Below are 26,886 nucleotides of genomic sequence, written 5' to 3'. Positions count from 1 at the left end.
GGACCTCATTGCCTTTAAGCACATTGGCAGTATGTTAGCCCATTGAGTGGGGTGGTCCGAGCACAATTTTTTTAACATTAACTTGAGGGTCCTGTTCCCCCTTTTGACCCCTTCGGATGACTGGGGGCGGTGAGCAATATGCAATTTGTGTTTTATCCCCAACATTTCCTGCAGGTAGGTAAAAGTTTCACAGCTAAAGTGTGAACCTTGATCACTATCTACTTGTACTGGTACTCCCCACCTACAAAACACATGATTCAATAGTGTTTTGGCTGTTGTTCCTGATTCTTTCCCACTGTGGCATTTGTGGGTACCTGGTTCTGCATACGTCGATAGATATCGTACAGGCGATTACTGAAGGCTCTAGGGGTCTCTCTTCTGGGTGCTACTTGGTCTGATTAAGCAGAGCCACTAAGTTCAAGTTTTGGATCCCTAAATGGTTTAGGATCTCAGTCATGAGTGCATCGGCCCCTGCACCAGGCTGGAGGACTGTGCCTGGCAGATTATCTTTTAGGGAAGTGGAACAGGCCAAGAGGAGGACTCGTATTAAGTCTCTCTCTTCCAACTCGGGGTGACCCCTCCTGAAATTTGCCCACCTCCTATTAACTTCCAGTGGGTCGTCCCCATCATTAATGGGCCCCAACTTGTAGCTACACGCCGTGGCATCAGCACCAGATATGGGCCGTGAGTCGGTATGGTTACCAGTGATGTGACCATACGTATTACGTTGTAAAGAAGTGGTTACTACGGCTACGATTGGCTCTCGTGTCTCCAAGGTATCCCATCCTACACCACCTTCCTGGGGATTATACTGACTGCCTTCCTCTTCCCAATCTGTCTCCCCCGTGTCCCCTTCTGCTGTCTGTTATGGCTCCCCATGTTACTGCGGATACCAGGGCCTGCTGCTCCCCTGACTTACTTTATAGCCTCGCTATTTCTAGTTGGCACTGGGAGTGATCGGCCTCCCTATGTGGCTTCTTAATGTCTTCCCTTAATGCTCCCCGAGCATCTTCTATCTCTTGCTGGAGCCTCAAGTTTTGCAATTTATATATTTTTTTAAACTCTAATTTGTTTTCATTTGCTTCAACAAAGCCTCTGTGGCATTTAAATTTGAGAGGCTTTGTTGTTGTAGCAATGAAGCTGCCTGTTTGGCCCTTCGTTCGAATCGCTTAATACTGTGGTTTAATCAACCAATTTCTTGTCTTAAATGCTGTATTTCTCCATCTTTTAACTGCTTCACAAGTTGGAGGCCTTCTTCCTTTTGTTGTTTAATACCTTCAATCTCTCTTTCTTTTAGTTGAATCTTTTACTTGGAATTCTTTCAAATCTTGTATCACTTTGGCCTCCTGCCTCATTCATTCCTTATCTCTCCAGGCACAATAAAATTGGCTGAAAGCCAAGAGACCGTTTGCCGATTTGGCCTTGGCTCTCCTTTTATCTACTTTCTCCTGGATAAGTGCCACCAGCTCCCTGAAGGACACAGGTTGACCCTTGTGGAGGTACCGTGCCTGTGCCTTTAACTCTTCTATGTCTTGTATCGTGAACTTTTTGGACAACTTCTCCTGATAAACTAGCTCAACATTTCTTTTTATTGTTGGCTTTCTGTTCAGGACTGATCCCTTCATCCTGTCTTTTAAATACAACTACTGGTGGGTCCCCACTTAAACAGTTCCAACTATTGAGATGACTTCTCCTTAAGACACAACTCTCCTGATCTGTTTAATTGTTTAGAAGTTATACTTCGCAACAGAGGTTAGAATCGCAACTCCCGAAATTTCCAATTGTTCAAAAGAATCATCAACAAGCTGTCTCACCAGATGCCCCATTCTCCACCAATTTGTAAGATTTCTAAATCTGGTATTAAATTGACAGAGACTGATTCTTTCAAAACAATTCAGAACAGTTTATTAAAAAACACACACACACACTCACATTTATCAGCAGTCGTCGGCTATCCTACGGATCTTAGTTACAACAGATACAATGTTACAATAATTTCCTCTGGCTGGCTGAACACACGGCTTGCTGTTTCAGCTGGTCTTCAGCACGAGATCTGCCGTGTGCTCAGGAAAGGAGATAGAGCAGTCTGTGCTTGGGTTTTTATATCCCTTAAGTCCACTGTTCCTCCGAAACCCTCAGGATTGGACCTTGGTTCCAGGGAAGTTCCTTATTAGCTCTCCTCACTCATGTGTCTGCTGGATTGGCCCAGCCATCCCTTGATTAAGTTAATGGCTTTCCAATTAAGACAATACACAAACACCATGCTGGAGGTCTGTGAGCTTTCATTTTGAATCTTTCAAAACTGTCTTTTCATATAGTCTACACTTTCAACATTTATACATTTACAGAATCAATTTTATTACTCAACACTTTTATTCTTACACTCAGCAAGGCACTGAAAAGAACACATGCAATTTAAAGCAAAACAGTGAACTTTTATTGCAGCAAAGACTTGATTTACATTATTGAAGTTTTTCATCTTTAAATACAAATTGTTAGATGGCTATTTTCTACTTTATAAACATTTGCAATTATAAAAGAGGTTGATAAAAACATGTAAACAATTTAAAGTTACTTTTTTGGTTTCTTTGTTAAATCTTTATTGCACTATCAAGTTGTAAACTAGCTATTTTTTACTTTTCAAAGTTGTACCTTTAAATTGGTCGTTAATAAAAAAGTAATTTTTTTTTAAGTGACTACAGGCTATAAATAATAAATTAAATCGTCAGTAAAATTCTGAGCTCAATTCATTAGTACGTTTGATTCTTCCATCTATTTAATTATAATTATTGCAAAATATTTCAAGGTTTTTAAAAAGTCTATGGGCCAGATTTTCGGCTTTTTCAGCAAAAACGGTAGCGATACGTGAAACTTATTGTTTTCGCTGCGCTACCGCTTTCAGCCTTTACATCTGCCCCAGGGGCACATCGGTAAGGGAGGCTTTGCCCAAGCGGGTTTCGGCAACTTTAGTTCAGGGCTGGGAGGGCTGCGAGAGGGGCCTTGGGAGCAGGGAAAAACAAAACAAAAAAACTTCCAAAAAACATTTACCAGACCCTTATCTATCGAATCGCTGAAAAAAAATGTAAACATGAAGAGCCCGAAATTCACCACCGTAAGAATCGATTTAGCTCCAATAAAGGGTTTTTTTTGGAGCTAAATAAATTTAAGGCCGTTTTGCTAGTTTCGCCAGTGGTGTGACGCCGTCCTTAAAAAAAAAATAAGGGCCGATGATTTTTTTTTTGAATACAGTTTTTGTGACGTCACTCGGGGTCAAACCCAACAATAACGCCATTTTTTGCGAGTTTCCCCAATTAGGATATTTTTAAGGACAGTGCTAAATACCACTTTTAAAAAGCTTGCCTTACCTGGTGGAGTCAGATGGAAATCGCCGATAACAGGGCCATCTTGGGAAACGGAGCTAAAAGTTAAAGCTTTGGGAGGGAACAAAACCTATATTTTATATAGGAATGATAAATACTCTCTATTCTGTGTCTTCCACTGGTTCATTTGCCATGTCAACAGAGGCAACGTTACGATATTAATCCCAGGAAACCTATAGTAATGATTTCATCCCTTGTTGAACAAGAATGGGGACCAATCATTTTCCATTATAGAACCATAGCCAGGGTTGAAGTAAAACCTCAGATTTCTCTGTCCTGTGTCCGTATTTGGACGGGATCCTATTTCTAGCCCAAGGAACCAGCGTGCCATCCTAACCCAACCTGGGAGGCAAAACCACCACCAGCAGCAAGGAGATAAAGTGCAGCAGCCCAAGGAACCAGCGTGCTGTCCCAACCTGACCTGGGCGACATCTGAGATTCTGCTGCGCACACCAAGCCAGTTCTAATAGGCAGCTTCGGTTTTCAATTACTTTGAATTCAAAATTCGGAGATGGGTGAAATCAGCCACTCCTTCCAAAATCGTTCCTGTTGCCCAGGTAGCTTGTGTATCTAAACTTTATTATATGTTTCTGTAACACGATGGCCGAAATCTCTGCCCAGTTACAATTGTGCCAACATGTTACGCTGGAAACCTAAATATTTTGAGTATTCGAGTGGGCATGCGCAGAAAGGGGGTTATTTTTAAAGCAAAAAAATTTAGCCCTGTCCTTAAAAACGGAGGTATATATGTGTTACCCCAAAATTTAAAATAACTTTGGCAAAACTTTAGGCCGAAATAATGCCAAAAAAAGGCCTAAAAAACGGCGGTTAGTCGGAAATAATACCAAAAAAGTGTTATTTTACAATGTGGAAAGTCTGGCCCAAAAACTTTAACTTACCTTATTGGCAAGTTTTCATACTTACCGCTGCTGGCAGGGCTGCACCGACAGGTTTGACCTGTCCCTATTCTGGGCGTGCGCATGGGTCGGGACAGTGCCGAAAGACCGACGCAATCTGAGTCGCTGCACGTTGGCGCACCTGTCCCCGGCAGTACTTGAAAGCGCCGCCGCAAACAGGTATCCGAGGATCCCACCCAAGCTTTGCGACTGGGTTTCACCGCGGAGGGTCAAATCGCGGCAAAAACCCAGTCCTTTAAATCTCTTTTAAAGTCTTTGAAACTACAATTTATCACATCAATTTGAAAGTCTTTAAAATGTTCTAAAAGATTACAATAGTCTTTAAAAACTATAAAGAAACATCTTACTTAAAGGCTTTCCAGCGACTTTCAATCCTGCAGATTGTGTGCAGTAAAAAAAAAAATTGGGGGCCATTTCCTATCCAAATTAACTTTTTTGACAGGTCTTATGGGCGGTACTATTTTCCAAACAAAGCCACAGGCTTCGCGCGCGCAGCATTCCTGGGCAGCGTGACATCATGAACTGCCCAGAACTCTGCCGGGTCAGAACGGAATTCTCCGTATGCGCAGAGATTGTAGGTGCGCATCGTATTCGGTGGTCGGAGGCCTGCGCCGCGGGAAGTCTCCGACCGCAATTTTTGGCCCGTTGTATTTTGTGAGTTGTCATACCTACAATTTACTAATCAGTCCAAACTTATTTTTTCATGTTCGGCACCATCATTGTTGTCCTCCCTAAGATGTCTTTGCAAAGACTGCCCACTGCCCTGGTCATTGACTCCCATTTTAAACAGCCTGAATATGCGTCAACCCAGCCCTGCATCAAGTTGGCAATATATTTCAGGAAAACAGTACACAAATTAGTATTCTCACCTCTTTCTGACGTTTCTCAGCAGCATCTGCTAGTTGTCTTCTTCTGGTCTCCTAGGTAGATAAAATGAATTCAAAATTCATCAGCATGTAAATAATAAAGATATTCAACTTTTTGGAGCTGTTTGCTATAATTCTAATTATGTTGTTCCTGATTTTAGATCACAATTAATAATAATCTTGACCCATTATCTTCATCGCTTCCTAAAGCTTTCAATAATGGAACCAAGTGCATCCTGTAATCCTTTACCCAAGCTTGGTAGGTCTACAGTACTCCAGGGGAATGTCAACAATCAGCTCACTGGTAAGCCCGTAAGGCTGGGACAAAAGGTAGAACTGTAACGCAGAGGGTGGGGTACACTTCCCATGCAGTTCAAGATAACCCTGCAAGCCAATGCCCCAAAAAGGCTGGATGGTCCTAGCTGGACAACCAGCAGGGAACTCCTTATTGTCCTCGACCAATAAGATGAGCAGTTTTAGCTGGTTAAACTCCAACAAAACCTCTGCACAGGTGAGTTCCCAAGCCTTGGTTCACGCCAACTTGAGCCTATGTTTTCTGAGTTAAAGCAAATGGGTTTGTGCTTGCTGGGAAGAAGTGTGCACTCCAGGCAAGCAGAAACTTTACTTATGCAGATTTCTCAGTAGTTTATCTGAAGATGTAAAACACAATCATGAATTTCCATAGGTACCAAACACCCAACTGCCCAAAAGAAAAGCTTATCGAATAGGAATTCTAGAGCCCATCCACAATACATCATTGCACCATTCCAATCATAGAAATTTATGGCACAGAAGGAGACCATTTGGCTCATTTTCAGCCGGCACAGACACAAAGAGCTATCCAGCCTAACCCCACTTTCCAGCCTAGGTCTATAGCCCGATAGGTTATGACAGGTCTTACCCATACTAGGATACTTTACTGATCTCAATAGCTATTTGAATGCCGTAATGATGTCTAAGCATCTTTCTTCATCTAGATTTCAGTACGGACAATCCCCTACATAGCAAACTTCATTTACTTTTTTTTTAAAAAGAAAGGAAAGATGGGGTGGAGTTGAATGATGCTGCAGTTTATCCACAAGTATTTTTTAAATGCATGTTGTTGGATGCTGTTGAAGTCATTAACAATGGGAACATGTTTGGTCTTTTATGAAGCAAAGCCCCCTCAAAGTGAAAAGGATGCAGCTTATTAAACACTAAGTTAATGGTTACTGTACAAGGATCATTTATTACAGACACAGCTCAATGTAGCACAAAATGGAAATACAAATGAGGGAAGGCATAATTGACCAAACATACAGGTTCATTTATTTTTCATATTAACTGCAGAAGTTTACCATTCATAGAATCATAAAATGACAGGATTCAGCCCATCGTGCCTGTACTGGCTCTTTGAAAATGCTATGCAATTAGTCCCACTCCCCTGCCCTTTTCACTCAGCATTGCAATTCCCCTTTGAAAGTTACTATTGAATCTGCTGTCGCCTTTCAGGCACTACATTCCAGCTCATAACAACACGCTGCGCAAAAATGTTTTTTCCTCATGTTGCCTATGGTTCTTTTGCCAATGACCTTAAATGAGTGTCTTCAGGTTACCGACCCTCCTGCCACTATAAACAGTTCCCCCTTATTACTGTATAAAAAAACAATTATTTTGAACACCTCAATCAAATCTCCTCTTAACTTCTCTGCTCTAAAAGGAGAATAATCCCAGCTTCTCTGGTCTCTCCATGTGACTGAAGTCCTGCATTCCCGATAGTCTTCTACTAAATCTCCTCTGCACCCTCTCCAAGGCCTTAACATCCTTCCTGAAGTGTGGTGTCCAGAATGGGCCACAATACTTAAGCTGCAGCCTAACCACTGATTTTTATTTATTCATTCATGGGATGTGGACATCGCTGGCAAGACCAGCATTTATTGCCTACTTGCCCTTCTTGAACCACGGCAGTGTGTGGTGAAGGTACTCTCAGTACTGTTAGAGGGGGAGTTCCAGGATTTTGGCCCAGCAACGATGAAGGAACAGCGATATATTTCCAAGTCAGGATGGTGTGTGACTTGGAGGGGAACTTGCAGGTGGTGGTGTTCCTATGTTCCTGCTGCCTTTTTCCTTCTAGGTGTATAGATCGCAGGTTTAGAATGTGCTGTCGAAGAAGCCTTGAAAAGTTGCTGCAGTGCATCTTGTAGATGATACACACTGCAGCCACAGTACGCCAGTGATGGAGAGAGTAAATGTTTAAGGTGATAGATTGTGTGCCAATCAAGTGGATTGCTTTCTCCTGGATGGTGTCGAGCTTCGCGAGTGTTGTTGGAGCTGTACTCATCCAGGCAAGTGGAGAATATTCCATCACATTCCTGACTTGTGCCTGTAGATGGTGGAAAGGTTTTGGGGAGTCAGGAGGCGAGACACTCGCCACAGAATACCCAGCCTCTTTCCTGCTCTTGTAGCCACAGTACTTATTTGGCTGGTCCAGTTAAGTTTCTGGTCAGTGATGACCCCCAGGATGTTGATGGTGGGGGATTCGATGAAGGTAATGTCATTGAATATCAAGGATAGGTTGTTATACTTTCTCTTGTTGGAGATGGTCATTGCCTGGTACTTAAATGGCAAGACACATTTGTGCTACACATCAGCCCAAGCCTGAATGTTGTCCAGGTCTTGCTGCATACAGGCATGGACTGCTTCATTATCTGAGGAGTTGCAAATAGAACTGAACACTGTGCAATCATCAGCGAACACCACTTCTGACATAATGGACAGGTGGTCATTGATGAAGCAGCTGAAAATAGGACACTGCCCTGAGGAACTCCTGCAGCGATGTCCTGGGGCTGAGTTGATTGGCTTGCAACAACCACAACCACCATCCTTTGAGCTAGGTATGACTATCTTTCCCCCTGATTCCCACTTAAATTTTATTAGGACTCCTTGATGTCACACTCGGTCAAATGCTACCTTGATGTCAATGGCAGCTACTCTCACCTCTGGAATTCAGCTTTTTTGTCCATGTTTGGACCAAGGCTGTAATGAGGTGTGGATCAGAGTGATCATGGCGGAACCCAAACTGAGCATCGGTGAGCAGGACATTGGTGAGTAAGTGCCGCTTAGTGCAATCACTTTGCTGATGATGGAGACTAGGCTGATGGGATGGATTGGATTTGACCTGCTTTTTGTGGACAGGACAACTGGGCAACTTTCCACTGTAAAGCAAGTCTTTGCCTGCAGTCCAGTTAGGGTACCATGACCTAATCTTTTCTTTCATTCATGAACTGCAGTATCTGACCTGATCATATTGTGGCTTATTCTCCAATTGATACATCAAGTGCTTATGTTTGCCTTAATTTGGGGATTTTTAAAAATATAATAATAAAAGTTAGTTTATAAAATTTATATACAGCACACAATACCTAGACGTTCCCAAGCATGCAAGGCAAGTCAGTAAAGGAGTTAAGATTACATCAGGCACCATCCAAGCATTTGTTTTACTGTTTACCCTGGCACCAAACAATATAATTACACAAGACTGGTCATGTGATGTTGTATAGCTTTGGTTATTTGTCACAGTCATTATTACCTTAGGAATTGCATACAATTGCCTCTGGTCTTCCAGCCTACACGCAGGGCAGATGGGCCTACACTCAGGGACACAGTGTCAGCTGTGGCTCAGTGGGTAGCACCCTCACCTCTGAGCCAGAAGGTTGTGGGTTCAAGTCCCACTTCAGAGACTTGAGCACAAAAATCTAGGCTGAGGGAGTGCTGGACATTCTGAAAAGGGAGGGTGAACAGCCAGTTGTCGTGGTGCACATAGGTACCAACGATATAGGTCAAAAACGGGATGAGGTCCTACGAGACGAATTTTAGGGAGCTAGAAGCTAAATTAAAAAGTAGGACCTCAAAAGTAGTAATCTCAGGATTGCCACCAGTGCCACGTGCTAGTCAGTCAGAATAGGAATCGCAGGATAGCTCAGATGAATACGTGGCTTGAGGAGTGGTGCAGAAGGGAGGGATTCAAATTCCTGGGACATTGGAGCCAGTTCTGGGGGAGGTGGGACCAATACAAACTGGACGATCTGCACCTGGGCAGGACCGGAACCAATGTCCTAGGGGAAGTGTTTGCTAGCGCTGTTGGGGAGGAGTTAAACTAACATGGCAGGGAGATGGGAACCTATGCAGGGAGACAGAGGGAAATAAAATGGAGGCAGGAGCAAAAGATAGAAAGGAGAATAGTAAAAGTGGAGGGCAGAGAAACTCAAGGAAACAAACAAAAAGGGCCACATTACAGCAAAATTCTAAAAGGGGCAAAGAGTATTAAAAAGACAAGCCTGAAGGCTCTGTGCCTCAATGCGAGGAGTATTCGGAATAAGGTGGACGAATTAACTGCGCAGACAGCAGTTAACGGATGTGATATAATTGGCATCACGGAGACATTGCTCCAGGGTGACCAAGGCTGGGAACTCAACATCCAGGGGTATTCAACATTTAGGAAGGATAGGCAGAGAGGTAAAGGAGGCGGGGTGGCGCTGCTGGTTAAAGAGGAAATTAATGCAATAGTAAGGAGGGACATTAGCCTGGATGATGTGGAATCGGTATGGTGGAGCTGCGGAATACCAAAGGGCAGAAAACGCTAGTGGGAGTTGTGTACAGACCACCAAACAGTAGTAGTGAGGTTGGGGACAGCATCAAACAAGAAATAAGGGATGTGTGCAATAAAGGTACAGCAGTTATCATGGGCGACTTTAATCTACATATAGATTGGGCTAACAAAACTGGTAGCAATACGGTGGAAGAGGATTTCCTAGAGTGTATTAGGGATGGTTTTCTAAACCACTATGTCGAGGAACCATCTAGGGAGTTGGCCATCCTAGACTAGGTGATGTGTAACGAGAAGGGACTAATTAGCAATCTTGTTGTGCGAGGCCCCTTGGGGAAGAGTGACCATAACATGGTTGAATTCTTTATTAAGATAGAGAGTGACACAGTTAATTCAGAAACTAGGGTCCTGAACTTAAGGAAAGGTAACTTCGATGGTTGGCGTGAATTGGCTAGAATAGACTGGCAAAGGACACTTAAAGGGTTGACAGTGGATAAGCAACGGCAAACATTTAAAGGTCACATGGATGAACTTCAGCAATTGTACATCCCTTTCTGGAGTAAGAATAAAACGGGGAAGGTGGCTCAACCGTGGCTAACAAGGGAAATTAAGGATAGTGTTAAAACCAAGGAAGAGGCATGAATTGGCTAAAAAAAGCAACAAACCTGAGGACTGGGAGAAATTTAGAATTCAACAGAGGAGGACTAAGGGTTTAATTAAGAGGGGAAAAATAGAGTACGAGAGGAAGCTTGCAGGGAACATAAAAACTGACTGCAAAAGCTTCTATAAATATGTGAAGAGAAAAAGATTAGTGAAGACAAATGTAAGTCCCTTGCAGTCGGATTCAGGTGAAATTATAATGGGGAACAAAGAAATGGCAGACCAATTGAACCAATACTTTGGTTCTGTCTTCACGAAGGAAGATACAAATAACCTTCCAAAGGTACTAGGGGACAGTGGGTCTAGTGAGAAGGAGGAACTGAAGGATATCCTTATTAGGCGGGAAATTGTGTTAGGGAAATTGATGGGACTGAAGGCCGATAAATCGCCGAGGCCTGATAGTCTGCATCCCAGAGTACTCAAGGAAGTGGCCCTAGAAATAGTGGATGCATTGGTGATCATTTTCCAACAGTCTATCGACTCTGGATCAGTTCCTATGGACTGGAGGGTAGCTAATGTAACGCCACTTTTTAAAAAAGGAGGGAGAGAAAACAGGTAATTATAAACAGGTTAGCCTGACATCAGTAGTGGGGAAAATGTTGGAATCAATCATTAAGGACGAAATAGCAGCGCATTTGGAAAGCAGTGGCAGGATCTGCCCAAGTCAGCATGGATTTATGAAAGGGAAATCATGCTTGACGAATCTCTGGAATTTTTTGAGGATGTAACTAGCAGAATAGACAAGAGAGAACCAGTGGATGTGGTGTAGTTGGACTTTCAAAAGGCTTTTGACAAGGTCCCGCACAAGAGATTGGTGTGCAAAATCAAAGCACATGGTATTGGGGGTAATGTACTGACGTGGATAGAGAACTCGTTAGCAGACAGGAAGCAGAGAGTCGGGATAAACGGGTCCTTTTCAGAATGGCAGGCAGTGACTAGTGGAGTGCCGCAGGGCTCAGTGCTGGGACCCCAGCTCTTTACAATATACATTAGCGATTTAGATGAAGGAATTGAGTGTCTCCAAGTTTGCAGATGACACTAAACTGGGTGGCAGTGTGAGATGTGAGGAGGACGCCAAGAGGCTGCAGGGTGACTTGGACAGGTTAGGTGAGTGGACAAATGCATGGCAGATGCAATATAATGTGGATAAATGTGAGGTTATCTATTTTGGGGGAAAATACACGAAGGCAGATTATCAGAATGGCGGCAGATTAGGAAAAGGGGAGGTGCAAAGAGACCTGGGTGTCATGGTGCATCAGTCATTGAAAGTTGGCATGCAGGTACAGCAGGCGGTGAAGAAGGCAAATGGTATGTTGGCCTTCATAGCTAGGGGATTTGAGTATAGGAGCAGGGAGGTCTTACTGCAGTTGTACCTTAGTGAGGCCTCACCTGGAATATTGTGTTCAGTTTTGGTCTCCTAATCTGAGGAAGGATGTTCTTGCTATTGAGGGATGCAGCGAAGGTTCACCAGACTGTTTCCATGCATGGCTGGACTGACATATGAGGAGAGACTGGATCAACAAGGCCTTTATTCACTGGAGTTTAGAAGGATGAGGGGGGATTTCATAGAAATGTATAAGATTCTGACGGGACTGGACAGGTTAGATGCGGGAAGAATGTTCCCGATGTTGGGGAAGTCCAGAACCAGGAGACATCGTCTTAGGATAAGGGGTAGGCCATTTAGGACTGAGATGAGATGAGGAGAAACTTCTTCACTCAGAGAGTTGTTAACCTGTGGAATTCCCTGCTGCAGAGTTGTTGATGCGAGTTCATTGGATATATTCAAGAGGGAGTTAGATATGACCCTTATGGCTAAAGGGATCAAGGGGTATGGAGAGAAAGCAGGAAAGGGGTACTGAGGGAATGATCAGCTATGAACTTATTGAATGGCTGTGCAGGCTCCAGGGACAGAATGGCCTACTCCTGCACCTATTTTCTATGTTTCTATGCTGTTGTCGGAGTTGCCTCCTTTCAGATGAGACGTTAAACCAAGGCCCTCATCTGCTCTCTAAGGTGGATGTAAAAGATCCCATGGCACTATTTTGAAGAAGAGCAGGTATTCTGGCCAATATTTAACCCTCAACCAACATCACTAAAACTGATTACCTGGTCAAACGTTGCTGTTTGTGGGAGCTTGCTGTACGCAAATTGTCTGCCACATTTCCTACATTACAACAGTGATTACACTTCAAAAAGTACTTCATTGGCTATAAAGCACTTTGGCACTTCCGGTGGTCGCAAAAGGAACTATATAAATGCAAGTCTTTTGTTTATTATTATGGCAAGAAAATTGAATTTCCAATGTTAACATAAAAACAGGAACTATCTGGGAGTGAACTAAATAATGTAATTAAATCTTATATCAGATTATATTTTAGCTTCACTTTGACAATTTATATCTGCCCCAAAAATGGATTATATTCTTCAACTAACTGCCAGGAATATTTACCACTTTGGTTAACTGCAAGAGTTACAGGTTGTGCATTGCACTCAAAATGTCAATCATAATTCATCTAAGCAGCTCAGATTAAGTGGTATGACAAGCACACAGCATGATTAGTGGAATTATATGCATGCCTCGCAAACGGGTATTAACCCTTTATGTAATTTACACTAGTAATGAGCACAGCTCTGCTAGTATGCTCCAAGTTCCAGGGATTTATTTCTTTTTAAACTCTGCTTTCACGTTCTCCAGAATGTAGAGTTCAAGGAGCAAGTAAAAGACACTATGTAATGCAAGAATACAATAAACCCCAGTATACAAGATCATGAGACAAATTGGGTTTTCAAAACAACCTGTGTTTATATAGCGCCTTGGACGTGGCAAACCATTCCAATGCACTTCACAGGAGTGTTATTAAACAAAATTTAACACTGAGCCACATAAGGAGATATTAGAGCAGATGACCAAAAGCTTGGATAGAATCTATTATTTTGGTGTCGATAGAAAAAGGCATTAACTTTTATTCTGGCATAAAGCAATAGTACCTACCATTATACTCAATCTGTTGGCCTTATTCCCTCCATATTGTTTACCATTTTCTAATTCATATAATCCAGAGGCCTTCAGTCAGCTCATCAAAATACATTGTGAAAATCCATCAGGTGCGACAACCTGTATTCTACAATGTCAACATATTTGTTCGGCTAAGCATAACTCACCAAACATATTACTGGCCATTGCCTACACGGAGGTAAACTTGTGTTTTGTTTTAAATTATCCAAATTATTTGAAGCTATTACAAAAACAGTGATGTAAGGTGTCAGCATTCAGGTCTGAAAGTGAACACATCAGCACAAACTACTAGACTAAATCTGCATCTCAGGGGATCAGGGGATTTTCAGACAGGTGCAAGTCGTGCAATAAACGAAAGAAAACAGCCTGCTTCTAAAAGTCCACCTCAGGGCCAACAGCAAATGTTTGCGCTGCAGCAAAGAAACGTGACTTAGAGAGATTATTGTAAATACAATTCTTTAATCACAAAAAATACAAAAGGAAAACTGTTTTTGCTGCGCATATCTGATGCTATTGTCCACCAAATCCCAAATGAAATGCACAAACCGGAGGGGGGGGGGGGGGGGGTCAGTGAGGCGGGGGGGGGAGGTGGGGAAAGGGGGAAAAGGGGGAAGGGGGTCAGTGAGGCCGGGGGGGGGGGGGGGAAGGGGGTCAGTGAGGCCGGGGGGGGGGGGGAAGGGGGTCAGTGAGGTCGGGGGGGGGAGGGGGTCAGTGAGGCCGGGGGGGGAGGGGGTCAGTGAGGCCGGGGGGGGGAGGGGGTCAGTGACGCCGGGGGGGGGAGGGGGTCAGTGAGGCCGGGGGGGGAGGGGGTCAGTGAGGCCGGGGGGGGGGGGGGGGTCAGTGAGGCCGGGGGGGGGGGGGGTCAGTGAGGCCGGGGGGGGGGGGGGGGGTCAGTGAGGCCGGGGGGGGGGGGGGAGGGGGTCAGTGAGGCCGGGGGGGGGGGGAGGGGGTCAGTGAGGCCGGGGGGGGGAGGGGGTCAGTGAGGCCGGGGGGGGGGGAGGGGGTCAGTGAGGCCGGGGGGGGGGGGAGGGGGTCAGTGAGGCCGAGGGGGGGGGGGGGGAAGAGGGTCAGTGAGGCCGGGGGGGGGGGGGGGGGGAAGGGGGTCAGTGAGGCCGGGGGGGGGGGGGGGGGGGGAAGGGGGTCAGTGAGGCCGGGGGGGGGGGGGGAAGGGGGTCAGTGAGGCCGGGGGGGGGGGGGGGAAGGGGGTCAGTGAGGCCGGGGGGGGGGGGGGGGGGAAGGGGGTCAGTGAGGCCGGGGGGGGGGAAGGGGGTCAGTGAGGCCGGGGGGGGGGGGGGAGGGGGTCAGTGAGGCCGGGGGGGGGGGGGGAGGGGGAAGAAGGGGGTCAGTGAGGCCGGGGGGGGGGGGGGGAAAAGGGGGTCAGTGAGGCCGGGGGGGGGGGGAGAAGGGGGTCAGTGAGGCCAGGGGGAGGGCAGAAGGGGGTCAGTGAGGCCGGGGGGGAAAGGGGGGGGGAAAGGGGGGGGGAAAGGGGGGGGGAAAGGGGGGGGGGAAAGGGGGGGGGGGGAAAGGGGGGGGGAGGAAAGGGGGGGGAGGAAAGGGGGGGGAGGAAAGGGGGGGGAGGAAAGGGGGGGGGACAGTGAGGGAGGGGAGGGGAGGGGGTCAGTGAGGGAGGGGGTCAGTGAGGGGGTCAGTGAGGGGAGGGGAGGGGGTCAGTGAGGGGAGGGGAGGGGGTCAGTGAGGGGGAGGGGAGGGGGTCAGTGAGGGGAGGGGAGGGGGTCAGTGAGGGGGAGGGGAGGGGGTCAGTGAGGGAGGGGAGGGGAGGGGAGGGGGTCAGTGAGGCCGGGGAGGGGGGGGTCAGTGAGGCCGGGGAGGGGGGGGTCAGTGAGGCCGGGGAGGGGGGGGTCAGTGAGGCCGGGGAGGGGGGGGTCAGTGAGGCCGGGGAGGGGGGGGTCAGTGAGGCCGGGGAGGGGGGGGTCAGTGAGGCCGGGGAGGGGGGGGGTCAGTGAGGCCGGGGAGGGGGGGGTCAGTGAGGCCGGGGAGGGGGGGGTCAGTGAGGCCGGGGAGGGGGGGGTCAGTGAGGCCGGGGAGGGGGGGGTCAGTGAGGCCGGGGAGGGGGGGGTCAGTGAGGCCGGGGAGGGGGGGGTCAGTGAGGCCGGGGAGGGGGGGGTCAGTGAGGCCGGGGAGGGGGGGGTCAGTGAGGCCGGGGAGGGGGGGGGAAGGGGGGGGGGGAAAGGGGGGGGGGGAAAGGGGGGGGGGGAAAGGGGGGGGAGGAAAGGGGGGGGGAGGAAAGGGGGGGGGACAGTGAGGGGGGGGAGGAAAGGGGGGGGGACAGTGAGGGAGGGGAGGGGAGGGGGTCAGTGAGGGAGGGGGTCAGTGAGGGGGTCAGTGAGGGGAGGGGAGGGGGTCAGTGAGGGGAGGGGAGGGGGTCAGTGAGGGGGAGGGGAGGGGGTCAGTGAGGGGAGGGGAGGGGGTCAGTGAGGGGGAGGGGAGGGGGTCAGTGAGGGAGGGGAGGGGAGGGGAGGGGGTCAGTGAGGCCGGGGAGGGGGGGGTCAGTGAGGCCGGGGAGGGGGGGGTCAGTGAGGCCGGGGAGGGGGGGGTCAGTGAGGCCGGGGAGGGGGGGTCAGTGAGGCCGGGGAGGGGGGGGTCAGTGAGGCCGGGGAGGGGGGGGTCAGTGAGGCCGGGGAGGGGGGGGTCAGTGAGGCCGGGCAGGGGGGGGTCAGTGAGGCCGGGGAGGGGGGGGTCAGTGAGGCAGGGGAGGGGGGGGTCAGTGAGGCCGGGGAGGGGGGGGTCAGTGAGGCCGGGGAGGGGGGGGTCAGTGAGGCCGGGGAGGGGGGGGTCAGTGAGGCCGGGGAGGGGGGGGTCAGTGAGGCCGGGGAGGGGGGGGTCAGTGAGGCCGGGGAGGGGGGGGTCAGTGAGGCCGGGGAGGGGGGGGTCAGTGAGGCCGGGGAGGGGGGGGTCAGTGAGGCCGGGGAGGGGGGGGTCAGTGAGGCCGGGGAGGGGGGGGTCAGTGAGGCCGGGGAGGGGGGGGTCAGTGAGGCCGGGGAGGGGGGGGTCAGTGAGGCCGGGGAGGGGGGGGGTCAGTGAGGCCGGGGAGGGGGGGGTCAGTGAGGCCGGGGAGGGGGGGGTCAGTGAGGCCGGGGAGGGGGGGGTCAGTGAGGCCGGGGAGGGGGGGGTCAGTGAGGCCGGGGAGGGGGGGGTCAGTGAGGCCGGGGAGGGGGGGGTCAGTGAGGCCGGGGAGGGGGGGGTCAGTGAGGCCGGGGAGGGGGGGGTCAGTGAGGCCGGGGAGGGGGGGGTCAGTGAGGCCGGGGAGGGGGGGGTCAGTGAGGCCGGGGAGGGGGGGGTCAGTGAGGCCGGGGAGGGGGGGGTCAGTGAGGCCGGGGAGGGGGGGGTCAGTGAGGCCGGGGAGGGGGGGGTCAGTGAGGCCGGGGAGGGGGGGGTCAGTGAGGCCGGGGAGGGGGGGGTCAGTGAGGCCGGGGAGGGGGGGGTCAGTGAGGCCGGGGAGGGGGGGGTCAGTGAGGCCGGGGAGGGGGGGGTCAGTGAGGCCGGGGAGGGGGGGGTCAGTGAGGCCGGGGAGGGGGGGGTCAGTGAGGCCGGGGAGGGGGGGGTCAGTGAGGCCGGGGAGGGGGGGGTCAGTGAGGCCGGGGAGGGGGGGGTCAGTGAGGCCGGGGAGGGGGGGGTCAGTGAGGCCGGGGAGGGGGGGGTCAGTGAGGCCGGGGAGGGGGGGGTCAGTGAGGCCGGGGTCAGTGAGGCCGGGGAGGGGGGGGTCAGTGAGGCCGGGGAGGGGGGGGTCAGTGAGGCCGGGGAGGGGGGGGTCAGTGAGGCCGGGGAGGGGGGGGTCAGTGAGGCCGGGGAGGGGGGGGTCAGTGAGGCCGGGGAGGGGGGGGGGTCAGTGAGGCCGGGGAGGGGGGGGTCAGTGAGGCCGGGGAGGGGGGGGTCAGTGAGGCCGGGGAGGGGAGGGGGTCAGTGAGGGAGGGGAGGGGAGGGGGTCGGTGAGGGAGGTGAGGGAGGGGAGGGGAGGGGGTCAGTGAGGGAGGGGAGGGGAGGGGAGGGGAGGGGAGGGGAGGGGGTCAGTGAGGGAGGGGAGGGGAGGGGAGGGGAGGGGAGGGGGTCAGTGAGGGAGGGGAGGGGAGGGGAGGGGAGGGGGTCAGTGAGGGAGGGGAGGGGAGGGGAGGGGAGGGGAGGGGGTCAGTGAGGGAGGGGAGGGGAGGGGAGGGGGTCAGTGAGGCAGGGGAGGGGGTCAGTGAGGCCGGGGAGGAGGGGTCAGTGAGGCCGGGGAGGGGGGGGGTCAGTGAGGCCGGGGAGGGGGGGGTCAGTGAGGCCGGGGAGGGGGGGGTCAGTGAGGCCGGGGAGGGGGGGGTCAGTGAGGCCGGGGAGGGGGGGTCAGTGAGGCCGGGGAGGGGGGGTCAGTGAGGCCGGGGAGGGGGGGTCAGTGAGGCCGGGGAGGGGGGGGTCAGTGAGGCCGGGGAGGGGGGGGTCAGTGAGGCCGGGGAGGGGGGGTCAGTGAGGCCGGGGAGGGGGGTCAGTGAGGCCGGGGAGGGGGGTCAGTGAGGCCGGGGAGGGGGGTCAGTGAGGCCGGGGAGGGGGGTCAGTGAGGCCGGGGAGGGGGTCAGTGAGGGAGGGGAGGGGAGGGTGGGGTGGGGTCAGTGAGGCCAGGGGGGGGGGGGGCGGGAGACATTGCCTGCTTTGATTGCCCGAGTGTCCGCCGCCGCTCCTTACCGGTTCCGGCGTCTCCACCACATCCTCGGCCGCCCCTCCCAAGCAGGGCAGACACATGCCCATGGCAGACCGCTCAGCCGCCGCCCGCTCTCGCACTTTCTCTCGGCTCGGGCTCGGCCCCGCCCTCTGACGCAATGCGTCCCGCCGCCCTGGCAACACGTCCACCATTACTGCCGCCCGCCAACGAGGAGGCTCGAACCGAGCCAAGAGCAAACCCCCAGTCACAAACACAAAGCGGCTCCTCCAACAGCGCCACACACAGGGCACCGACAGGCAGCCCACCCTCTCCATTCAGCACTTTACAACCTACTGATTCAACATTGAATTAAACAATTTCAGATCATAGCCTCTGCCCTCCCTCCCCATTTTTTCAGATGGCAACTGTTGATGATTCTGCTATTGCCATTTGCAGCTCCTCCAGACCCATATTTTGTTTCTTTACTTGTCCCATTATCATTCCCCTTTGGCCTTCCACTATCATCCCTTTTGTCATTTAATCTCTCCTGCCTTCCACCCAGTCACAGACCTTCCAGTTTGTTCTTTCCTCCCCTCTCCTCTGCCCCTTTTCCCTACCCCTGCACTTGCGTAAAATCTGTTACATCTCTTAACGTTTTCCAGTTCTGATGAAGGTTATTCGACCTGAAACATTAACTCTGTTTCTCCGCAGATGCTGCCTGACTTGCTGTATATTTCTGTTTCTATTTCAGACTTCGAGCATCAACAGTATTTTGCTTTTGTGCCACTGTTGAAGGTGTTGGACGGAGTGAAGGGTTTTTGCAAGATCACAATCTTGCGGTCAACGACAAATGGATGGCACTAGCCATTTGTTACACTTACCCACAGAATTTCCATGGGATTTTACACTGGAACTTGCAGTGATTAGAAATTCAAACAGCGTGGCACCCTCTACAGGGGATCTGGGACCTGTGTGAATATGGCAAGCAATGGATTATCTCCTTAACCAATCAAATTGAAGAATTCTTAATCTAAACCAGAAGTGTCTGTTAGAATATTTAATTTCATGCCATATCATATAGAGAAAGAAAAACAAAGAGAGGGAAAGAAAGATGGAATTAATTGAGAGATAAAAAAAACAGAAATTAAAAGTTTAAAAAGTTATTTAAATATTTTTATTTTTTATTATCTCCAACAATAATTAAAATCTGAAGGTATGAGACTCCACACTTGTAAAAGTACATTTTCAGTGCCAGGAGATGTTGTTTGGCACTAATTAATATTTATCGCAATGTTAAAAATTCACTTAGACTGTAATGGACAAGCCATAACTTTTTTTGGCATGTTTAGTGGGTATCTGTCATGCATGTACCTACCCTAAGTTCACACTGTTACATGTATTTGAATGCCGAGTCTCTCGGTGATATTCCGGTAGTGAAGCTTCTGGAGGAGCAGGGAAACTCGCACAGCATCTTCCTGATTTCCGCGTATAACTGCGCATGTGCGGACTCCGGAAGTTGCTTCCTGATACGTCATTACTATACAGTATAAATGCACATGAGGCCCATGCTTGAGAGAAGGTCAGTCTCTGACCTGTCCTTTATTTCATAGCACTCAAGTGATGGAAGTGGGTGGAGCTTGCCCTTTTATATCTGAAGGTCCAGGTTAGGAGTGTCTCCCACAAGTTCACCACCTAGTGGTCATTGTTCTCACTGTGTACAACTAAGGTCAGATTATACATGCGTTACAATGCTGGTTGAATAAATGACATCACCTCCCCCAAAGTCTTATTGGGATCACAGGTTGAGTCTCTCTGGTGGTTTACGCTCCCTTGTAGAGCGCCTGAGTTGGGGCTCCGGTTGTTGGGCGCTGGCCTGAGTGTCTGCTGTTTGCGGTGCCTCAGGCCTGTCCGGACTGCCCACAGTGACTGGGCTCTCCTCCCTTTGGTTCCTGTGTTCAGTCACCTGTGGTGGAGTGAACTCTACATCGTGTTCTTCCTCTGCTTCTTCTATGGGGTTGCTGAACCTCCTTTTTGTTTGATCCACATGTTTGCGGTAGATTTGTCCATTGGTAAGGTTAACTACCAGAAACCTATTTCCCTCTTCGGCAACCACAGTGCCTGCGAGCCATTTGGGCCCTGCAGCGTAGTTGAGGACAAAAACAGGGTCATTTACATCAATACATCGCGCCCTCACATTCCTGTCATGGTAGTCATATTGTGACTGGCGCCTGCTCGCGACAATTTCTTTCATGGTGGTGTATATAAGGGATAATCGGGTTTTGAGCGTCCTTTTCATTAGCAGCTCTGCGGGTGGAACCCCTGTGAGCGAGTGTGGTCGGGATCTGTAGGCTAACAGGAGGCGTGATAAGCGGCATTGTAGGGAACCCCCTTGGATTCTGAGCATCCCCAGTTTGATTATCTGCACTGCTCGTTCTGCCTGACCGTTTGAGGCCGGCTTGAACGGTGCCATTCTAACATGGTTAATTCCATTGCATGCCATGAAGTCCTGGAATTAAGTGCTTGTGAAGCACGGGCCATTGTCGCTGACCAAGATGTCTGGTAGACCGTGGGCGGCGAACATTGCCTGTAGACTTTCTACCATGGCAGAGGATGTGCTTGAATTTAAAATGTCACACTCGATCCATTTGGAGTAGGCGTCTACTGCAACCAAAAACATTTTCCCCATGAAAGGACCTGCATAGTCCACATGGATGCGTGACCAAGGCTTGGCGGGCCATGGCCAGGGGCTAAGGGGGGCTTCCCTGGGCGCATTGCCCAGCTGGGCACACATGTTGCACCTGCGAACACAAAGTTCCAGATCTGCGTCTATCCCTGGCCACCAAACGTGTGACCTGGCAATTGCCTTTATCGTGACAATGCCCGGGTGCCCATTGTGGAGTTCTCTGATGAACATCTCTCTGCCCATCTGGGGCATGACTACGCGGTTTCCCCACAGTAGGCAATCGGCCTGAATCGAGAGTTCATCCTTGCGCCTGTGAAATTGTTTAAATTTCTCAGGGCATGCCCTGTACGTGGCTGCCCAGTCCCCATTCAGGACACATTTCTTGACTAGAGATAATAGCGGGTCTCTATTTGTCCAGACTTTAATCTGACGGGCTGTCACAGGTGAGCCTTCGCTTCCGAAAGCTTCAACAGCCATGACTATCTCAGCAGCGTGCTCGGTAGCCCCCTCAGTGGTGGCTAGTGGGAGCCTGCTGAGTGCATCGGCGCAGTTTTCGGTGCCCGGTCTGTGCCGAATTGTGTAGTCATAGGTGGCTAACGTGAGTGCCCACCTCTGTATGCGGGCCGATGCGTTTGCATTTATGACCTTGTTGTCGGCCAAAAGGGACATTAGGGGTTTGTGATCTGTCTCTAGCTCAAATTTCCTGCCAAGCAGGTACTGGTGCATTTTCTTTATAGCATATACACATGCGAGCACCTCCTTTTCTACCATTCCGCAGCCCCTTTCTGCCTGGGACAGACTTCTGGAGGCATAAGCTACCGGCTGTAACTGACTCTTGGCATCGACATGCTGCAACACACACCCGACACCATAGGACGACGCATCGCACGTTAACACAAGTTTCTTACATGGGTCATATAGCGTTAACAGATTGTTGGAACATAACAAATTGCGTGCTCTATTAAAAGCCCTTTCCTGGCTGTCCCCCCAGACCATTCGCGACCTTTGCGTAGGAGCACGTGTAGCGGCTCTAGCAGCGTGCTCAATTTGGGAAGAAAGTTACCAAAATAGTTCAGGAGCCCCAGGAATGAACGCAGCTCCGTCGTGTTACGGGGTCTGGGTGCTCTCTGGATCGCTTCCGTCTTGGGCGCAGTAGGGCTGATCCCGTCTGCTGCTACCCTCATCCCCAGGAATTCTACCTCTGGAGCTAGGAAGACGCACTTCGCCTTTTTCAGTCGCAGCCCTACCCGGTCCAGTCTGCGTTGCACCTCCTCCAGGTTGTGGAGGTGTTCTTCAGTATTGTAACCCGTAATGAGGATGTTGTCCTGAAAAACCACCGTCCCTGGAATCGACTTGAGGAGGCTTTCCATATTTCGTTGGAAGATCGCGGCGGCGAATCCCGAATGGACATCTGTTGTACTCAAACAACCCCTTATGTGTCGTGATGGTGGTCAGCTTCTTCGACTCACTCGCCAGCTCCTGGGTCATGTAAGCTGAGGTCAGGTCCAATTTTGAAAAAAGTTTGCCACCGGATAGCGTCGCAAAGAGGTCCTCCGCTCTCGGTAGCGGGTACTGGTCTTGGAGTACACCCGGTTGATGGTGGCCTTGTAATTGCCACATATCCTGACCGACCCATCCGCCTTGAGCACCGGCACAATTGGGCTCGCCCAGTCACTGAATACGACTGGCGAGATGATGCCTTCCCTCAGCAGGCGGTCCAATTCGCCTTCTATCTTTTCCCGTTTCACGTACGGCACCGCTCTGGCCTTGTGGTGTACTGGCCTGGCGTTCGGGTTTATGTGAATCACTACCTTGACCCCCATGAAAGTGCCAATGCCGGGTTGAAATAATGAGTCAAATTTGTCCAGGATCTGTGAGCATGATACTCGCTCCACAGAGGAAATTGCATTGACATCGCCCCATTTCCAGTTCATGATAGCAAGCCAACTCCTCCCCAGTAGTGCGGGACCGTCCCCTGGGACAATCCAGAGTGGCAGTCTGTCCTCCGAATCTTTGTGGGTCACGACTACCGTGGCGCTGCCTAGCACCGGAATGATCTGCTTTGTGTAAGTACGCAGCTGTGCGTCAATCGGCGATAATTTTGACCTCCTGGCCTTGGACGCCCACAACTTTTCGAACTGTTTGATACCCATCAGGGACTGCCTGGCCCCCGTGTCTAGCTCCATTGATACTGGGAGCACTTTCATCATTATCGGTGTATGAATTGTATACATGCTCCACATGAACTCGCTGAACTTCAGCTTCCAGCGATTTCCCCCAGCGTTCATTTCTGCAATTTCTGCAGGTATTTTGCTCATCTCTGCAAACTCCGGCTGAGTGTGTGCCTCCACGCCTCCAGCATGTGATGCTGTTTGAAACAAAAGGTCCCTTGCCAGTCGATCGTCCCTGACTGCCCCTGTTATTGCTAGTGGTCATGCTCGCGTGGTTTAAATCCCAGTTTCTTGTCGCCATTGATACGTCCTTACTATACAGTATAAATGCACACGAGGCCCATGCTTGAGAGGTGAGTCTGTGACCTGTCCTTTATTTCATAGCACTCAAGTGATGGAAGTGGGTGGAGCTTGCTCTTTTATATCTCAAGGTCCAGGTAAGTAGTGTCTCCCACAAGTTCACCACCTAGTGGTCATTGTTCTCACAGTGTACAACTTAGGTCAGATTATACATGGGTTACAATGCTGGTTGAATACATGACACTTCTCATTTACTCTTTCGCAACGGTGAGCACTGGCCGCCTCACTGTTATTTTTTACCATAAAGTCCAGGCCAATAGGAATACAGATATGGAAGGAAATTCAGTGCATCGTAGTTCATTCAAAAATCTTATATATTCCATCCAGAGCTAAACAAGAATCTTTAATGATTTTGACATAATGCACAGGGTTCCTATCCCACTTAATATCTATGTTTATATAAACTAGCGACTTGGTCACCTTTTTTAGAGGCAACTCTCATGCACTTTCATGGCACGGTCTTCTGATGCTGGATACCCACTAGTATCCTCTCTCCAAACTGCCTCAAGGTTTGATTTGACCAGAGCATAATACAGTTTTGTAATAATCTCCTCTGACTTGTACGCTACTAATTTGCAATACAGTGCAGCTTGATTTATTAATTGCTGCTCTACAGTTCCTTGGTGTGCAAAGAGCTGACCGTGTCAACTAACGTTCCCAACTTTCATTCAACCTTACCTTTAGCTATTTCTGCAATTCTCATAGACTATGTATATGGTTCATTTTTCTTCCAATATGCAGTAGCTACCCCCTCCAGCTACCATGTCTCTGCTTGTAGAGTTACACAGCATTTGTATTCTTTTTTCAGAAGCCATCACCAAATCAGCAGCTGTTAAAAACTCTATCTTCCAACATGAATTAAAGCAGCTGTGTGAACCATTCTTCAATGACTTGTACACTTATCAGAGCTACACATTTACTGGTCAATACTGCAAACACGTTTCATCTGATTTATAATTATTCCACTGAAGCCACAAAGGTTGGTTGATTTCTGTGAGAGGGGAATCAGTTTACCTCTTTTGTTCTTTGTGTTTTCTCACTGTATTCCTACTAATTTCTTACTTTTTTAATCTTATTACATACCTTTTTATTCTGTTCTTTTCTGTCCCACTGTGGGGGGTGAAATTCATCTCCATCGCGTATGTTTTGGGGTGCAGATTGCATATTGAGGAGACCAATTTCTGAGTGTGATCTCCTGCGGCAATCGCACCCCCACCCCCCGCCCCCGCCCCTGGCCAATCCCTCCCATAAGCCAATTTGGCAGCTCGCCCACTTCAATATGCTAATCAAGGATCTACTACCTGCATTCTGATGGTAGTTCAAACTCTGGATATTCCAAGGCAGGCACATGACTTTTAAAGCTTTAAGGAGAGAACAAAATTCGCCAAGGCTTCTTCGACTGCATATCCCATACCTGCGACCTCTACCACCTAGAAGGACAAGGACAGCAGGCACATGGGAACACCACCACCTCCACGTTCCCCTCCAAGTCACACACCACCTTGACTTGGAATTTCCTTCATCGTTACTCGGTCAAAATACTGGAACTCCCTCCCTAACAGCACTGTGGGAGCACCTTCACCACACGGATTGTTGCGGTTCAAGAAGGCAGCTCACCACCATCTTCTCAAGGGCAATTAGAGATGGGCAATAAATGCTGGCTTCCCATGCTGATGCCTACATCCCATGAATGAATTTAAAAAAAACATGATTACTTCACATCATTTCAACACATTCTGATTGACTAAGAGCTGGACTTTCCATTCCGATCGTGAGAGCCCCAAAAATGGCCGATGTTCCAGCCTTAGCAATTTTTCAGCCTTCAGGATCGCTGGAAGATCTCCCATTTTTGGGATCGCTAGTTTCGGCTATTTTTGGGGGAGCGATAGCCCAGCGATGTGGAAGGCAAGGCGTCCCTAGCAACGGCCTTCTGCGCATGCGGGGTTTTTTTGCAAGCAAATTTTGCCGTGATTCGGGAGGTTAGGGGTCATCCACACATGCACAGAAGGGAAAGGGAGGGGGAGGGAGAGAGAGAGAGAGAGAGAGAGAGAGAGAGAGAGAGAGAGAGGATAGAGAGTCAGGATAGAGAGAGAGAGGAGGAAAGCAGAGTCAGAGGAGTGAGAGAAAGAGAGAGAGAGATAAAACTGTAACGATGCCTTATTCTGATAATAGTGTGCATGATGTGGAGGGGGGTAGGAGGAGGGTAAAGCCCTTTTCCGGTGAGGCAAACGAGGCCCTCGTCCAGGAGGTGCACTCCCGGTGGGCCCAATTAACCTGGGGTGGGCGTGGGAAACCTCCACGCTGGGCCGACAGAAAAAGTGGGGGCGAGATCGCTGACATGGTATAGTTGGCGTCCCACGAGATGAGGGGGTCTGCCCAGTGCCGCAAGCGCTGGAACAGCCTGGTTGCTTCGGCAAGTGTAAGAATGAAATAGATTTTAGATTGTAATGATCCACATAATATGTAAATCTCCAAGACTGAAATTAAGCTGGTTATTCTTGCATATAATCCCTGCGAAGATCTGGACAGAGCTTGTAGCCTGCACCCTTTTTAAGTCCAATTTTGGCACAGTCTCCTTTTGAGTTACGTTGGTGGATGGAGCATGACTGAGCACTGAGGTGTCCGGTCACCTTTACCCAGACTGTGTCAGTCTCTCCAGCTGCTGTCACTTACACAGTGACCCAGCCTGGAGTGGGGGATAGCTGCCCTTGCTCACATAGAAACATAGAAACATAGAAACATAGGAACATAGAAATTTACAGCGCAAAAGGAGGACATTTCAGCCCATCATGTCCATGCCAGCCGACAAAGAGCCACACAGCCCTCGGTCAGCAGCCCTGAAGGTCACATATAAACCTATGAAAAATGAACAATGGTGGAAAGGCAAAGAGCACCCAGCCACAACTAGTCCACCTCACACAACTGGGACACTCCTTATACTGAAACTAATATGGCTCTACTTATCTGTAGAATAACTCCACAAGGCCTAGTGCTGTGCTTGAACTGCTGTGACCTTAGTCTCTTTATTGTAACTCAGAGTGAGGCAGCAATATGGTGACCAATCCTTTATTACAGCTCCTGCCTGGGCCTCCCACAGTTGCACCCTTTAGTGGTACCAACATAGTTTGTACAGGGTATACATAGATGACAATATTCCCTCCCAAAGTCTTTGATGCAAGTTAGTTGCAGGTTGAGGTGATCCGGAACTCTGCGCTCCCTGGTTAATTGTCTGAGTGTCACTTCTGGCATGGGTGAGTTGGTCGGGCCACTGCTGTCTTGCAGTACTGTTGGTCTGACTGGACTGTTGTTGATGGTAGGATCATTCTTGTGGTTGGCAGCTAGGTCATTGCTGATTGGGTGTGTGTAGGTGGATCGCTGAAGGTAAGGTCCTCTCCCGGTAGTTCTTAGTTACCTGTAAATCGCAATTTGATCTGGTCCAAATACTTTCTGCACGTTTGTCCATTAAGCAGTTTGACAAAAAACACTCTATTCCGCTCCTTGGCTAAAACAGTGCCAGCGACCCATTTGGGGCCATGACCATGATTCAGCACAAACACCGGGTCGTTTACATTGATGTCGCGTGATACAGCCGCGCAATCGTGGTACATGTTTTGCCGA

At 49.9% G+C, this 26,886-nt stretch overlaps 1 protein-coding gene across 1 annotated transcript in view; it reads right to left on the bottom strand.

The window, feature by feature from the left end:
- svip (small VCP interacting protein) overlaps positions 1–18,244 on the bottom strand; it is a 35,732-nt gene extending 17,488 nt beyond the window's left edge. The window contains exons 1-2 of the mRNA XM_070898643.1: positions 18,099–18,244; positions 5,167–5,217 (exon numbers count right to left, since the gene is read on the bottom strand). Of these exons, the coding sequence (XP_070754744.1) occupies positions 5,167–5,217; positions 18,099–18,161 (114 nt within the window). The 5' untranslated portion in view covers positions 18,162–18,244. The remainder of the gene's footprint in view (positions 1–5,166; positions 5,218–18,098) is intronic.
- Between the last annotated feature and the right edge of the window lie 8,642 nt (positions 18,245–26,886).

This window comes from Pristiophorus japonicus, chromosome 14 (genome assembly GCF_044704955.1).
Source record: "Pristiophorus japonicus isolate sPriJap1 chromosome 14, sPriJap1.hap1, whole genome shotgun sequence".
NCBI lineage: Eukaryota > Metazoa > Chordata > Chondrichthyes > Pristiophoridae > Pristiophorus > Pristiophorus japonicus.
The sequence above is the reverse complement of the archived record's forward strand: the minus strand, read 5'-3'. Positions and strand labels throughout refer to the sequence as shown.